Source organism: Cryptomeria japonica, chromosome 7 (assembly GCF_030272615.1).
Source record: "Cryptomeria japonica chromosome 7, Sugi_1.0, whole genome shotgun sequence".
Lineage (NCBI taxonomy): Eukaryota > Viridiplantae > Streptophyta > Pinopsida > Cupressales > Cupressaceae > Cryptomeria > Cryptomeria japonica.
In genome coordinates this window covers 456,572,265-456,589,259 of record NC_081411.1, presented here as the reverse complement: position 1 = coordinate 456,589,259, position 16,995 = coordinate 456,572,265, and the positions used below count along the sequence as shown (strand labels likewise).

Here is a 16,995-nt window from a genome sequence, read left to right as displayed (position 1 = left end):
GGAAGCAAGATTGGTGGTCACAGGATGAGAGTTAGTTCTGTTTCTGAAGAATTTTGTTAGTTCTGAATCTGAAGAATATGGTACGAGCTATAGATCCATTTCCATATTTTTTATTTATCCTCTTTTCCAAAAGTAGAAATCATTTGATACCTATGCTCCCCCAAGTTTCTGGATTAAGGATGGCAGGGGATGAGGGGACACGTTCTGGGGCAAGTTTGTTTAAGGCCATTTTTTTGGGGATGGCTATTAAAAAATGGAAAATCTTAAAATATAAGGAAATTTAAATATTCATACGGTACATTGAATAGGCATTCGTCATACACAATGATACATTATGAAACCTTTGTGAGCATGGCTAATTGAATAGTAATTAAACTTGGAGATATTAACTTGACTTTTGATAATATGCGTGGCAAGATGGAAGTTGTTATTAATAACAAGGAACCGCCATAGTCTTTCTATACCAATGTCTTTGACCCAATGTTCAGCATAGGTGGGATGAGATGGACACCTTGTTACATGGAAGACTAAGCAATTAAACTGAAAAGGTATGTGGCGAGTCTTATCAATGACGAGGAGAAGAAGGGGTTCATGAAGGCATGGACAAAATGTTCACAAGATATGAAGCATCTATACTTTGGAACAAGTAGGTAAAACTCACAATTCTACTTCTCATTGACATCTTGTAGTTGGCTAGAGAGGATATACATATCCTTGCCTAGAATGATCCCATGGGATGGTGGCAGCAACATGGCCATATGATGTTTGTCATTCACATTCTTTCTTAGGTTAGTAGTTTCCTTTCTAATGAGAGGTATTTGCCACTTACAACATTATTCACACTATCATGTTTCATCTCGAATAGCTGAGAAGCTGGCTGTAGTACATAATATGTTCTATCTCTAGGGTTGCAAGATAATTGAATACTAAGAGACTTCGACACCATGATGAGATATTGATTTGGAGGAGTCAAGACAAATAAATAGTGATGAGGATGTGAAGGTGGATTGGTTAAGATCCCACAGGAGCAGATACTTGATTAAAACAGAGAGTGACGTTGATGATAAGTTATTGGAGTACAAGAGAGATAATTTGGATGCCTGAGTATGATGACGGTGGCCTCTCCATGATTAGCATTTTGTCATTTTGATTAGTTGGCATTGAAGTTGTCATTGATGTCAACATGTGTGTGTGCAGAGCTGATTTGATGAAGTTGCAGAAGAGACCACTGTATTGCCATTGATATCAACAAGGTCATGTTGCAGGTTGCAGATGAGATGAGGGATAGTGAATTGTAGAGCAAGTTTAACCTGACAAAGATTGTGCAGAAAGACATACAGGACACCCACTGGATGGAGATGCAGTGAGATGCAAAGGCATGCAAAGATGATTGATGTCGACAGTTGCAGTACTGGATACAGTATTGGTGCAGCATGATATAACACACTGTGTTAGTCCCACATGAAGATATAGAAGGCAAGCATGTGATGTGCTATTGGGACAGGTTTTTGGACGAAGAAGACAAAGGCCAATGAAGTGGTAAAGGCATTGTGCAAACTGGTTTGAATCAGAAAAAGTAAAGCTGCAATTGTGTATAACACGCCAAGTTAGTCGCATGTAGTTATGGGGAGTGTCAGTCGCAGTTGTGTATAACTCGTCGTGTTGGTTACACAAATGTAACAAGTGGTGTGCATAACATGCATTTTATCTCAATCTACAGAACTGCAGAAGGTGATTGAGATGTCAATAACACGATGGTCTAATCATGTCACTTATGCAACAAGGGATGTCAATAACGTGACAGGTTTTCTCTCCCGCAACATAATGGTTGGAAGAGTGATTACCACTCAGGGTAACAAAAATGGAGAGGAGTGAAGTTATCCTGCCACCCTGCAGCAAGTTGACAAACGTTAAAAGACCTTGCAGGGCGACTCAAAAAGGTAAGGCAAATGGCGTCCCCCGCTACCCCGCGACATGAAGGATGGAGGAAAGAAGACCCTGCGAGATAACATTCAAGCGAAGCAAATGGCATCCCCCACTACCCTGCGGCGTTGAAAAGGGTGAAGTGATGGTCGTGCGGGGTAAGAATACTTAAGAGGATAGAGGGGCCCCGCCATCCCGCACCATAGAAAGCCAAAGTGAAAAAGGTCACACGGGGAAACTGTTAAGGAATCTAGATCAGAGATAGAGAAGACAATAGTCTGATAATATGTAGTAAGGATAGACTTTTAATGAGATTACTGCAATGAATATGTTTACCTCCGATGTACATATATAACTCTATTTATTAACTTTCTATGATAACATCGACAACTTGCTGGTTCGTGAAATTGCCACAGTTATTGGTTTCCTTCCGCGGCAAGAGTCGATGCCTTTGCATAAATAAAGGGATGAAGAGTCATGTCCACGTAGGGGCATGACTTCTACGTGGCTTATGCCACGTAGAGTCATGACCCTACGGGGATATGACCCTCCGTTCAATGTTCACCGCTTACTTCAATCTGAATGAGGCTATATCTTTAACACTCCCTCTTAGCAAAAGAGGATTGAATTTCAACATTCTAGATATACACATTCATTTTACATGATCATTCACGCAGTAACACTTACTAGTGAAATACTTCATATCTCAGAGAGATATGGATTATCTGATATCCAACACTCTGGGACAACTACTTGAAGTCTTATTAGATTACAATCTTGATTCTAGTGACAATTGTAACATTGTCATTATCACAGGTGAAATAATTTTAGTATCATAATATCCGGCACATTCCGGAACAACAAATTAATGTAGTCAATCATGATATGATTGTTATCATAATTTCCAACATATTTCGGAACAACCATTTAATGATAACAATTCAATAACTCATCATAGCAAATTTAGTATCAAGATTTCCAGCACATTCCGGGACAGCAAATTAATGTAGTCAATCTTGATAACAGATCAGGCTATTGTGAAAGATGTCACCTTACAATCGCAATCTTACACTTACATCACATGAAAGATCATCACCTTTCATGACATAACACATACATGCAATATTGCATCCAAGATATTCATGAATATATCAAATTACATATGATTAAGATTAATATCAGAAATTTCCATTACAATTTAGTCATACCAAGTTTACCTCTAAAGTACTCCACTTTCAACTTTGCAAGAGGTTTGGTGAATATGTCGACACTTTGCTCTTCAGTGCCGATGTAGGTCAATTTGATAACATCTCTGTCTACCATATCTCTTATGTAATGGTATGGGATTTCTATATGCTTGGATCGATTATGAAAAACTAGATTTACAGAAAGTTTGATGCAGCTTTGATTATCACAGTGAATCACAGTGGGGTTTAGGGGCTTCCCAAATAGTCCAACTAGCAATTTCCTTAACCATACTGCCTCACGTGCTCCCATGGAGGCAGCCATATATTCGGCTTTAGTGGAACTCTGAGCAACTGCTGATTGTTTTCTGCTAAACCAGGATATCATAGTTGATCCAAGACTAAAACAACACCCCGTTGTACTTTTACGATCAATGGAACTTCCTGCCCAGTCGGAATCAGAATACCCTTGGAGTTGTATCTCAACATTTTTATACTTCAGACCAAGTCCAATAGTGCCACGCAAGTATCTCAGAATATGCTTAGCAGCCATTAGGTGAATCTTCTTAGGTTCACACATGAAATGACTTAACACATTGGTAGCGTAACAAATATCAGGGCGAGTGTTTACCAGGTACATAAGAGATCCAATAATTTGTCCATAGTATGTAGGATCTGTAGGTTCTGAATCTACTGCTTCACTTTTGAGCTTATGAAGATTTGTTTCCATTGGAATGGATAGAGGTTTACAGTCTATCATACCAAATGTGGTCAGGATATCAGTGGTGTATTTTCCTTGATTTAGGAAAATATAATTCTCTTTTTGCCATACTTCTAGGCCCAGAAAGTAGTGTAGTAGACCTAGATCCTTCATATCAAATTCAGCCACAAGATCTTGTTTGCATTTTGCAATAAGGTGGTCTTCTCCTGTTATCAACAAGTTATCAACATAGAGAACAAGTATTAACATGTCACCATCCGATATTTTGAAGTATATGTTAGAATCTGCTTCATTTTTGGAATATCCTAGTTTGGAGAGATAACTATCTATCCTTCCGTACCATGCCCTGGGAGCTTGCTTAAGGCCGTAGAGAGCTTTTTTTAGTCTACACACAGAGATTTCTGTCATGTGTAGCAAAGCCTTCAGGTTGTTCTATATATACTTCTTCCTCAATAACACCATTCAAAAATGCGGTCTTTACGTCCATTTGGTGTATCTTCCACCCTTTGGAAGCTGCAATGGCAATGATGGTTCTTATAGAAGTATATCGGGCAACTGGAGCAAATGTCTCTTCGTAATCAATTCCAGCCTTTTGAGAGAACCCCCTGGCAACGAATCTGGCTTTGTGTTTTTCAATACTACCATCTGGTGCATATTTGATTTTGAATAACCACTTTGATGAGACAACTGATTTGTCTTTTGGTCTAGGTACAATGTCCCAGACATCATTTTTTAAGATAGATTGGTATTCCTCAATCATTGCATCTTTCCAAGCTTGACATGTTAAGGCCTCTTCAACATTTGATGGTTTAGATTTTGTAAGTTCGGTCATGAGTGCAACATAGCATGATTGACTTCTTGTTTTCTTATTTTCTTTGAAGATTTCATCGGGTTCCACATTATTTTCTTCAATCATCTTTCTTGCCCATAGTGGTCTTTTCTCGTTGTTAGGATTTTCAGCATTCTCGAAATTAGGTGATTGAAGTTCATGATTTTCTATGCTATTCTCCCTCTGATTCTCAACTGTAAGATTTTCATCTGATTCTGTGGTTAGATCATCTTCTGCACTTAGAGAGAGTTTATAAGCAGCATCTTCTTCAAATTTGACATCTCTACTGATTTCAATAGATCTTCGTCCTGGAATATAGACTCTGTATCTTTTAGTGGTTTCACTGTAGCCAACAAATATGCCTTGCTTCCCGGAGGGTTCTAGTTTGGTTCTCTTTTCTTTAGGAACGTGAATATACACGTGGCAACCAAAGATTCTTAGATGGCTTAAATCTGGTTTATTTCCTGTAAAGGCTTCTTCAAGTGTTATATTCTCTAGGATTGAATGAGGGCATCCGTTTTGAATGTACACAGCTGTATTTGAGGCTTCAGCCCAAAATGAGATATGTAGATTTTGATCATGCATCATGGCTTTAGCGGCTTCGATGATGGTTTTGTTTTTTCTTTCTGTGACTCCATTCTGTTGAGGATTATAAGGTACACTCCCTCTTAATCCCAACAGAAATGCAGAATTCTTTAAAATTTCCAATCTTTATTTTCTTCCTAGTTTGATTTTCCACTAAGGCTTTAAATTCTTTAAATTTCAATAACGCTTCATTTGATTCTTTGAGTTTTATGAAATAGATCCAAGTTTTCCTAGAGTAATCATCAACAAATATCACGTAATACAAGAATCCCCCTAGTGATGGTAATGACATTGGACGACACAAATCAGTGTGGACAAGTTCTAGTACAACTTTTGATTTGTGTTCACTTGAGGGAAAGGACCCTTTTGAGTTCTTCCCTAGAGCACATCCTTTACAAGTTCCAACATGATCAGATTTTAGATTGGGAATCCTGTGGTAATTTTTCCTATAGAAGGTAGGGCACTAAATCGAAGATGTCCTAATCTTCTATGCCAAATTTCATTAGAGTTTGATACTTCATGATTTAGTGCTTGTTTTTGAGTATTACATAATTTGTATAAACTACCATCTCTAGATCCTATAGGAATAGCATTCTTTATGTTAAAATTTTTAGGCCAGAGTAGAACTTTATCTTCATGGAAGGTGACACGATATCCTTGATCAACTAGTCCTGAAATAGAGACCAAATTCCTTTTGATACCTGGTACAAAAAGAACATCTTTCAATTGTAATGTAACTCCCGTTCTTAATTGAATTGAGCAGGTCCCAATTCCTTTCATTGGATAGGTAGAATTGTCTCCTATTGTAACTTCTTCAGTTGAGTGGCCTTCAAAGATTTCGAATTGATCTCTAAATCCGGTTGTCTGTCGTGATGCTCCACTGTCGATTATCCACATATGTTTGTTTGAGTTTAGTTCACTTGATAAGGCTAAGAAAAATAGAGGATTCTCTACTTCCTTGACTTCAGCTATGGTTGCTTGAGCTTTCTTTCTTTCTGGGCAGAACCTGTGAGTGTGTCCAAATTTATCACACTTGTAGCATTGAATCTTGGAGAAGTCTCTGCTTTTGTGATTATTTCCTCTCTTCCGTTTGAACTTCCCTTTCTTCCCTTTGTTGCTTGTGTTAGCATGTAGTGCTTGAATTTCTCCCTCTTTGTTTGGACCCAATCCTCTTGTGATTAGTTGAGATTCTTCTTGAGTGCAATCATTCTTGAGTTGATCGAATTTTGGTAGTGTGGACGAGCACTAATGCCTTGAATAAAGGATTCCCAACTGGATGGTAATCCCTGAAGTGCTATTAGAGATAGCTCCATATCATCTACATTATTTCCAATAGTTGACAATTGGTCTTTCAACTTTGAAATCCTCATGAAATAGGATGTGATTGTTTCTCCTTTGTTCATGTAGATATGCATTAATTGCTGTTTTAAAGTGAGCAATCTGCTTGCATTATTTATTTCATATGAGTTTTGAATGGTCTTGAACATATCATAAGCTGTAGTTAGTTTTGAGATGGTTGGGAGAATGTGATCTTTAGCAGCATCAATTATGATTTTCTTAGCCTTGTTGTTGTGTCTTTTCCAGGTTGTTTTCTCTGACTCGTCTTCGGGCATCTTAGTATCTTCTTCTATGTATGCATCTAATTCGAGTTCTTGAAAAATTGTTGTTATTTGAATTCTGCATGAGACAAAGTTGGATGCGCCTTTGAGTCTATCCTCCACTCTAACACAGTTCACCATGATTTTTTTTCCTTTGATTCTGAATGCAAGTCTGAATTTTTAGAAAAGAGGTGTCACTATTTTTATTATTTCTCTACCAACTTGGCTCTGATACCATGTTAAGGAATCTAGATCAGAGATAGAGAAGACAATAGTTTGATAATATGTAGTAAGGATAGACTTTTAATGAGATCACTGCAATGAATATGTTTACCTTCGATGTACATATATAACTCTATTTATTAACCTTCTATGATAACATCGATAGCTTGCTGGTTCGTGAAATTGCCACAGTTATTGGTTTCCTTCCGCAGCAAGTGTCGATGCCTTTGCATAAATAAAGGGATGAAGAGTCATGTCCACGTAGGGGCATGACTTCTACGTGGCTTATGCCACGTAGAGTCATGACCCTCCGTTCAATGTTCACCGCTTACTTCAATCTGAATGAGGCTATATCTTTAACAAAAACAAAGAACGAAGTAAGAGGTCGCACTTGCTATCCCGCGCAAGGGAAGACTGAAAGAAAAGCAATGTGCGGGGTAACACAGAAGCAAGGCATGTGGCATCTCCTGCCATCTTGCAAGGGTAAGAAGGCCAAAGTGAAACCAGTGCGGGACAGAAAAGTCAAAGGGGAAATGGTGTCCCCCGCCATCTCGTAGCATGGAATTGCGAAATGCGATGGTCGCATAGGGTAAGTGAGAACAAAGAGAACAATGTATCTCGCTATTCCGCACCATGTAAAATGGGTGAATGATGATCTTGTGGGGTAACACAAGGTGAAGGAAGAGGTAATTCCCGCTATCTTGCACCGAATTAAACATAAGGAAGATGACACTGCAGGGCAATAAGGAGTAGAGAGAATTATGGCTTCCTGCCATCCCGCAAATGCATTTATGTAGAGATTGATTGCCGATGGTTGATCAGACCATATGGCAGATTGACCATAGGGCAGCTTTGATCAAATGAAGGGTTTTTGATGCCACGTATGCAGCTCGATAGATGAACTGTCCACGCAAATGGTTGACTATGATTGACCTGAAGACATGTATGAAGTTTTTGATGCCATGTTTGCATGCCGATAGACTCAGAGGTCCACATGGAAGCTGACCAACATTGACTGAGCGACTTGGACGATGATTTTGAAGATGTGTCTTCCTGGTGGCTGATATGTCGAAGTCGAGGATGAAGATGAGTTTAATGAGGTAGTTGTCGATCTTTTCAAGGCAAGTCAAAAGATGATGGAGAATGCATTAATGGCAACCGCGTTGCAGGCTGCTTGTGTGGCTCGAGGAAGGATACCAAATCTCTTCGTGCAGTTGAAGATTACTAAACTTAGTAATCGGTACACAGAGAACTACTTGATGAATGAAAGGATGTATTTAATATGGGTAGCTATCTGTCTGAGAGATGAGCATAGAATATCCAATAAATAGGAAGATATGATCTCTTAGAAACTTGAGAAGACATCCTTGAATCCAGTGCATACTGATAGATACAGAGATAAACAGTCCAGATTTAAAGAAATTGAAGAACACGTTTTGGTGCATCAAATGAGTGGTTTGGGAACTTGAACAAGTCGTTCTGGATTGCTAGTTGGTTAATAGATATAGAAGGTGGTAGATTTCCTATGCCAAGTTGATTAGAGTGCAAATTGACTAAATGGACAATCTGTATGCCGCCTAAGAAATTGCACAGATCATGTTGCATGATAACGATGCAAACTATGTTTGTTTGATCTATGATGAGTTATGATCTGGCCGACCTTATGGAGGTGGATGCAAGTATATAAAGAGTGTAGTCTTGATGTGATTTGATAGTGGTAGATAAGGTAGCTGAGACGAGCTGGCAGTGATTCTGAGGACGTTGAACTGAAAGAGAGATGTGGTGATCTGGCAGAATGAGAGTAAGCAACAATGTTGCATGGTAGACAAAAAAGATAGTTGCGCAGCAGATCGTGAATAGTATAGAAGTGGAGTGCAGAGATCGATGACCAGAGAAGTGTAGAGCCGAGACAAATAACATAGTGGGAGAGGCAAAGAAAGTGGATTGACTGAGATGCAACTTGAGAACAGTGTGCAGAGAAGAGCAGAGAACAAAAGGTTGGTGGAAGGGGTTGATAGCAAAAGACAGAGTGCAGAGGATAGAGATTGAGAGCAGGGAAGAGTCACACAATCTCAAGTGCAGATAACACAGTGAGCCAGTAGCAAAACAGCAAGGTGTTACAAAAATGATTTGTAACAAGGCTTTTCATTGTATCAATTCATTTATTGAGTCATAGTAAATCTTTGAGTGGGTGCTCAGAGCAGGGGTAGGTGCTCCTTTGAGTAGGTGCTCATAAAGCCAGGGGTTGGTGCTCCTTGGGTTGATGCCCTTAACTTTGTAATCAGTTTTATTTGTGAGGCTAGATAGGAGCAGTAGACTCCAGTAGCATTTCTCACCGAGGTTTTTCCCCACCGTAGGTTTTCCTCGTACATCTGGTGTTATGAGTTTGCATTCTTTGTGTGTGTACAAATTTGTTAAACATCTCTGCCCATAAGTTTCTTGATGCTTATAGTTAAAGTTTTGTTTATTTAAATAGTTCAAGTTTTTGTTTACCACTGATTCACCCCCCTCTCAGTGGTCCTATTGTGTTCCTTCATGATTGACATGTATTCAAAATTTTGGTTGTATTCAGATATAATTGTTCAATTTTATATATTTTTAGGTCATCTTAAGTGTCAAACAACATATTTTAAATCTTAGATCATGGATGTTATATTAATAGTTATTTCTTATGAAGTTTGATGGTCTACATGGTTGATACTCTCACTACCAATCAATGTTCCAATTTTCAAAAATTTTATAGTTGTTTCATGGTAACATATATATGTAGAGTATATGATGATGCTTATTTGCAAATTGTGAAGTACAAAACTTGTATATCATTTCTTTTTATTTTGAATTTTAAACATCTAAACGTATATTTTTAATTATCATGTTAGAAAGTCATGCTAGCAGTTCATTCGATTGTCATCTTGCAACCTCCATCTAACACATTGCATTTCTTGCTTTTTTGGAGATGGTTTTCAGTTGGTAGGGAATCAGGGATCACGTAATTTTCCCCTTTTGCCCCTATTCAGTTTTGTTTCCCTTTAGCCTATTCTCGTGGTTCCCATAGGCTTAGCAGAGTTGATTAGGGGACTCAATGTTCTGTGGAGAGCTTGAGTTTTCATTTTCAGTGTGTTTCAAGGACATTTCTATTTTTGGCATATGCTGTTTTTAGTAAGTGCTATTTTGGGCACTTGGTCTCAATGTTTGTTCCTTCTTTATGTCCTTGATTTTAGGGCCTTGGTGAAGGTTCTAAGGTGATGGAAATAATTTTATAATTTTTATTTTAGTGACCAAAAAGTGACTTTGTATATATAATTTAAGTGATAAATGTTTTTATATAGTTACCTCAAAAGGGGATGTCTAGGCAAGGGAGGAGACATAAAGTGATTTTAAAAGTTATGTTGAGATGAGGGAAAATATTATATTTTAAATTTGTGTTGCCATGATATTTCCCTCCAACTCTATAAATTTGCATTTTGGCTCTCATTCCATCATTCTGCTTGTGCACACATAATGAAATGCTGCTGGAATGAATTTGGAGAGTTCTTGTGAAGATTGTTGAGGACGAAAACCCTCTACAGTTGCTTTGGTTTTGGTGTTGAATGATCCACACTAGCTCGTTGTTGCTTACAGTTTGAGTTTTCAAGGATTTTGGTTTGAAGTTTGGTGATAAGGGTTTGGTAAGAATGAAGATTTATGAAGTATTTTGATTTGGGTATTCAATTTTTGACGTATTGAATGTGTTTTTGGAGTGCTGTTCGAGTTTGGTGTGTTTTGATGCTTTTTCTTAGTGCTGGTTTATCATTTTCAGAGACATAGGGAATTACATTTTTGCTCATAACTCCTGGAGTAATTTTATTTGGTTCTGGTTATTGGTTCAAAGAATATCTGGCTGCCAGGTGATGAAGAATCATATATCATACAAGGGTTTTTTGATTGATATAATTTTACTAGCACCAAATCACCCTAGGAGAGGGGTGCCCAGCTTGTGCATTGAAAACTGGGAATTTGAAGGTATTTCTGGTTGCTAAAGGCTGCAAGTTTACCTGTTTGAGGCGTCCAACTTGTCCAAGGGGTACATACAGATCTGAATCAGTTTGGGGAATTGTCGGAGTGACTGGAAATTCCTAGGTGAATTGTCCTTAGTCTCTTGAAGTGCTCAGGTTGCTGTTGCAGGGATTTTAGAGGTTGTTTCAGAATCTTGGAGGCATTCAAAGTCTTTAAACTCTGCTCTTTAAGTCTGCAAGTGTGTTGTGCTGGGATAGTTACTAGAGATGGCTCAAAATACTCTCCAAGACTCTTGTTTGGATGCATGAATTCAGACTTCAGACCTCCAAGGGTGTTGTTTCTTGCAAATTACAAACAAATCAGCATTTCCAGGTCTTCAATATTTGTAATCAGTCAACCCTTCGATGTTATGTAATTTGATTTGAAGAGTTAATAGTAATCTTGATGATTTTATGCACTTGTTCTTTCAATATGCTAAAGTTGAATATATTCTCAACATCATTGCAATGAGCTCTTGAATTAAATTTGAAAACAATAAGACAAGTCAGCAAACAGTGCATTATTGTTTCCTTACAATCATTCAACCAGCAAACAACTTTTCTTAAAAATAAATCAGGCTGCATATTACAGATCACTTTGCAAAGAAGGCTTCAAAGATAAACCATTAGAGATTTTGATGAATTTCTTGGTTATTGCAGTGTTACTTTAGTTCCTTGAGGGAGTGTTTTAAACTCATATATCTTACAACTCTTATGTCTGTGGCATGGGAAACTTTGTATTTGGCTTGATATTTTATGACCTGAGACCATGTGACGGTTAATTGCCATCGGGTTTTAGCTGTGTTTGTTTTCTCTACTTGTAAGATGAAATTAGCTGATGTTAGCTTTTGTATCCCTTTTCTGTACCTTAAATTGTACATAACGAGTTTATAATGTATTTTTAGTTTGGTTGGAGTTACACATTATATACATCGAGGGTGCGTTTTTTTATATTTTGTTATTTTTCTCAATTTTAGATACTCTTGTATGATTTCAGAATGCCATACTTTTGTTGTTCTTAGGTATCTGTCAATGTTCTTAAAATATGTTGTGAGAGTGCGGTGAGCTGACCCTTTATCTTGTCAATGTTTGCAGAACAGGTATCAATTACAGAGTTTAGGATGATAAATTATTTGATATGTCTATTGTTTCGTTGAACAGGAAGTTTGAGGATGTTTTTGATGTAGACCATTTCATTGACTACTTAAAGGATGATGTTCCAATTGTAAGGGATATTCCTGCATGGTTCCCTGAGAAGGAAGAATTATTTACTAGCATTAGGTTAAAATCCTTTCCCAACTAGCTTCATGCAAATGATTTCTACATTAGTGATTGCCATTAATGTGTTCCAAATCTATAGGAGGTAAATTATAATATATATCTTTAGAGATTGTTGAGTCATCTTGCAGATGGCCTTTGACATTTCTAAATCTGTTCTTATTGTTGTATAATTGTTACAGGCGTACTGTTAAAAATATTCCAAAGTATGCTTCTGCAGACTTTTATCTAGATAATGTACTTCCAAGGATAAATGAGAAGAAGATCATGGCGTTAAAGCCTTTTGTGGATAGACTTGGGTAATTTCTGTTTTCTGTCATTCAGTAAATTTGAACATGTTCTCATTTTCTTGCAGATTTCTTCAATATAATTAAATGTGGATGTACATTGATAATTTTCTATTAATTAATCACACAATGCCGATTTGGAGTTGAAGTAGCTGCATATGAATGAATGCTGGATTTGGAATCAAGATTTCTTTCCTTCAATGTAAAGAGCCTCATCTATATCCATGACATATGTTCAACCCTTTGAAAATTTTCAAGAGAGAAAGTTTACAAATCAATATCAGGTTCTTTATATGCTGGATGGAAACATCTGTTAGTCGTAAAAATGTAATATTCCATTACAGCGACCAAGTTACAAGGCAAATAATACATTTAAAATAAAGACTATCTATTTCTGAAGTTGATATACATACTTGTTTGTACATTAGATTAAAAATCATACATAGAACCGTGGGGCAAACAAAATGAATTCCATTTGAAGGGGGAAACATATTGATTAATTTTCTTAAGGTCCTCGATCGGCATACACTGCATCTCCATATCAATTAAATTGCTAAATCAGAATATCGTTTGCAAGATCTTTGGGTAAATTGTTCAAAAACCAGAAGGGGGGGTATTTTTCAGGCCTGATGCACTGGACAAGAGATCATCGGTTTCCTATTATAAGATTTAATAAGCTTTATTCTAGAGGAGAAGGAGCCAAGGAAAGCTGAGAACACATTAGGGGGATAGTTGGAGATTCCTAAGGCTGCAAACCAGGATGTGCTCAATCTAAATGGCCATATCATTGACACTGTTTATTCTTAACTGGATAGGCTTATTTATAACTTAGTAATGATCCCAAATGACGTCAACCAATAAATGATTAATCTTGTTTACTAGATTTTTCAAGAATGGTTTAGACAGAGATATGAACATGTTTAAGAATAGATTGCTGCAGAGTACGCTCCAAAGGTTCTATTCTCACTCACATTTCTTAAAGAGGATTTGGCCCAAATTTCATCTAGAAGAGAATGTATTGAACCCTAAAATGATCTAGTTTTAGGAATATCTTCCATAGTGATAAAATGTTAAAATGCTTTATGAATAGTGTGTCATTAAGAAACTATTACTCTTCCTAGAACATTAAGTTTAGGTTTTATTTTTTGGAGAGGACTATTTAATCATAATATCTATAACCGAAGTACTAGTCAACTTGATCCATAAGTTCTGCATTCTCTGATCTCTTGAAAGATATAATATATAATTACCTTTTATAAAATTTGATTTGTATCATTGCAAGTCAAGAAAAATTCAAGACATGTCAGGATGCAATTCTTTAGCATAAATTTTTTTAGGACATTGCATGTTGACCCTGTGTAATATTCCAAAATAAATCCACATTTTTTAATCAGCATATTTGATGTTGTATGAATTCATTAACCTTTAGACCGCCATGTTCATTTGTTTTGTCATTTCCCTAACTGTTCATTTTGCAGATATGATAATGTTCCAGCAGAAATAAATCAATTGAGGTGCAGAGTTAATTATCATGCGTTGAAGTTTCTACCTGAAATTGAAGAAATGGCAGAAGTTTTGGCCTCAAGGATGAGGAACCGTACAGAAGTGCAACATCCTTACATGTAAGACAATTGCCTGCTAAAGGGCAAGATTTGTTATTTACCTTGGCTAAGTGTTCATGCATCTAGGAAGCTCACAATCATGCTTCTGAAACAAATTTGTCGGATTTTTTTCTGTTTTGCTGATCTGCATGCTTATCGATATTATATTTATTCCATTCTTGCACATAACAGCTGTCTTGAACTGATACACATGCTTCTTGATAATTGATTTATTACATATTTTCATACTATCAGATTCTTCTGAACTTGTGTCAGTCTCCTCCACATCTAGCATGATTTATGTGTTTCAATGCTTTGATATGGAGGCAATATTTATGTGTTGAATATTTTGATAATCATGCTGATCAGTATAACTTTGGCTAGAGCAGGGCTCTACATCTGCGTTTTGAGAAGGGCATGGTTGGCCTGTCATTTTGTGATTTTGTTGGAACAAGAGCTGAGAAGGCAATGATGGCTGCTTACAGGCAAAAAGAGTGGCCACGACGTTATAAGGTGAGTTTGCAATTCATGTGATTGTTCGTATTCATGAAAGTAGTTGAAATTAAGGATGGAGGATTTTATGACTTCATCTTTTAAAGGATGTGTAGTTGTTATTTAAACCTTTTCAGTGGTTTAATTTTTTGTTGTAAAGCAAAGGTTCTATCAGGAGCTTATGCCCACGTTTGAGTAGCTATGCTAGAATATATACTGAAATACTATGCAAGATTATTGTTTAACATATATGCATTTCTAGGATGTTACAAATGTGTAGTCATCAGGGTTGTTACTTTGAACTTCAGCTTCATTGTTTATAGGCATTCCTGTTGCTTTGGTTATGAGGACATTTTGACCTGTGAATACTCAATATCTCTCTTCCCTCCCCTCTCTTGATATTTTGAGATATGGAGATTTATTTCCATAGTCTAGACCTGAACTGAAGCTGTGGATCATACTTGTTGTAGAATGGGTCCCACCTTTGGCAATTAGCATTGCAGAAACGTAAGGAAGGCCGGTGTCCACTTGAGCCAGGAGAAGTTGCAGTTATCCTAAGAGCCATGGGATATCCAAAGGAGACACAGATTTATGTTGCATCAGGACAAGTATATGGTGGTCAGAATCGCATGGGACCCCTAAGAAATATGTTCCCTAATTTGGTATGTTTGAAATATGTTCCCTGTTGAGACAGTTATGACTCGTATTTTTTCTCATTCAAGTTGCATTACTATTGAAAAACTCTTTCTTATGAACTCTGTATTTTTACTGTTCTTTCTAATGTGAAATGGGTAAATATTTATTTAAAACAATTATTTCCTGTGTTGTGGTCCTGCAATGTTCCTTTCAGGTTACAAAGGAAGAGTTGACATCAGAAGAGGAATTAAAACCTTTTAGGAAGCATATTACGAGCCTTGCAGCCCTTGATTTCCTTGTCTGCTTGAAGTCTGATGTCTTTGTGATGACACATGGTGGAAACTTTGCTAAATTGATAATCGGGGCTAGGCGGTATATGGGACACCGTTTGAAATCTATAAAACCTAATAAAGGAGTTATGTCGAGAGCTTTAGGGGATCCTTTCTTAAGCTGGCCAGAATTTGTGGATGATGTTGTTGTCACCCATGAAACACGAACTGGGTTGCCAGAGTTGACCTTTCCTAATTATGATATTTGGGAAAACCCTTTAAGTCATTGCATGTGCAAAACATAAAACTGGAATATTTTTGCGTAAGCATGGTATTCCATTGTAAGAATTTGCTCATTTTTGTTAAGAGTATTAGACATCTTTGCAAGGTGTTTCTCTTCAGAGTGTTTGGTGGTAGGATTTCAGTTCTTCTCTGCTCTCTGTAAATATTTCAAGCTGCTGCATGAAATCTTGTCTTGCATTGGTATCTTAGCAGAGTGATTAAATGAATTTCACTTTCAGAGGCCTTACTTGACAGCCAGCTGTACTAAATATCTACAAGCAACCAGGGTCTGTAATTTACCAACTTGTCATCTAATATTGGTAATTTGTATGTTGTCTCTTGACTTTATAGAAGCCAATATTTCTTGATTTGAATATAGCTCAGTTTTGGGGATGAATGGATGCTGGAGACATGACAATATGTGGGGACACTCTATACATTTCAGAGGACATTATGGTCCCTAACATGGGTGATTATGCTTTCTAAAACAACAATGAAATTTATGATTACCAATTTGAAATTGATTAATCTTTGGAATATTTTGATAGTAGATAGTTAATGCAAAATAGTAGGTACTGGAATTCTCATTTGCAGCTGTTCCAAACAAAAGCATCTTATTTTGATCTCACTTTGAGGTTAGCCTTTTCTTAAACATGACAAGCATAGTATGGGAGCCATTACAGGCCTTCGGAAATTAGAGAATACATATTTTATTCAATTTCCTTGTTAGAAGCCTTTGGAAGTGAAAAAGTAACATATTCCTTATGCGGAGATGTTACTCTCTCTGGTATCTCAACAGAGCATTGCATGCAGGGGGCGGATCCCCAACACTTGAGTCACATGTAACTGTCTGAAATGATAAAACCATTGACGTATAATGAGGATCCTTGGTCACACAGATTCCATGTGGTTTCATCTTTCAGGCTCATTCCATGTGCGTTATTCATTGCTATTATGTATTTTATAGTTTGTTTTATTTATTGCTATTCATGTATTTTATGGTTAGTATAAATGATTTTCAACTTAAAAACAGTTTTAATTTTCAATTGTCTGT

The 16,995-nt window shown here is 37.0% G+C and overlaps 1 protein-coding gene across 1 annotated transcript in view; it reads left to right on the top strand.

Moving 5' to 3' along the window:
* The window catches only part of LOC131065708 (protein PECTIC ARABINOGALACTAN SYNTHESIS-RELATED), a 140,826-nt gene extending 124,335 nt beyond the window's left edge, over positions 1-16,491 (top strand). Inside the window, exons 6-11 of the mRNA XM_058000302.2 lie at positions 12,258-12,377; positions 12,557-12,673; positions 14,140-14,283; positions 14,652-14,775; positions 15,225-15,416; positions 15,605-16,491. Coding sequence (XP_057856285.1) covers positions 12,258-12,377; positions 12,557-12,673; positions 14,140-14,283; positions 14,652-14,775; positions 15,225-15,416; positions 15,605-15,964 — 1,057 coding nt within the window. The 3' untranslated portion in view covers positions 15,965-16,491. The remainder of the gene's footprint in view (positions 1-12,257; positions 12,378-12,556; positions 12,674-14,139; positions 14,284-14,651; positions 14,776-15,224; positions 15,417-15,604) is intronic.
* Positions 16,492-16,995: the final 504 nt, after the last annotated feature.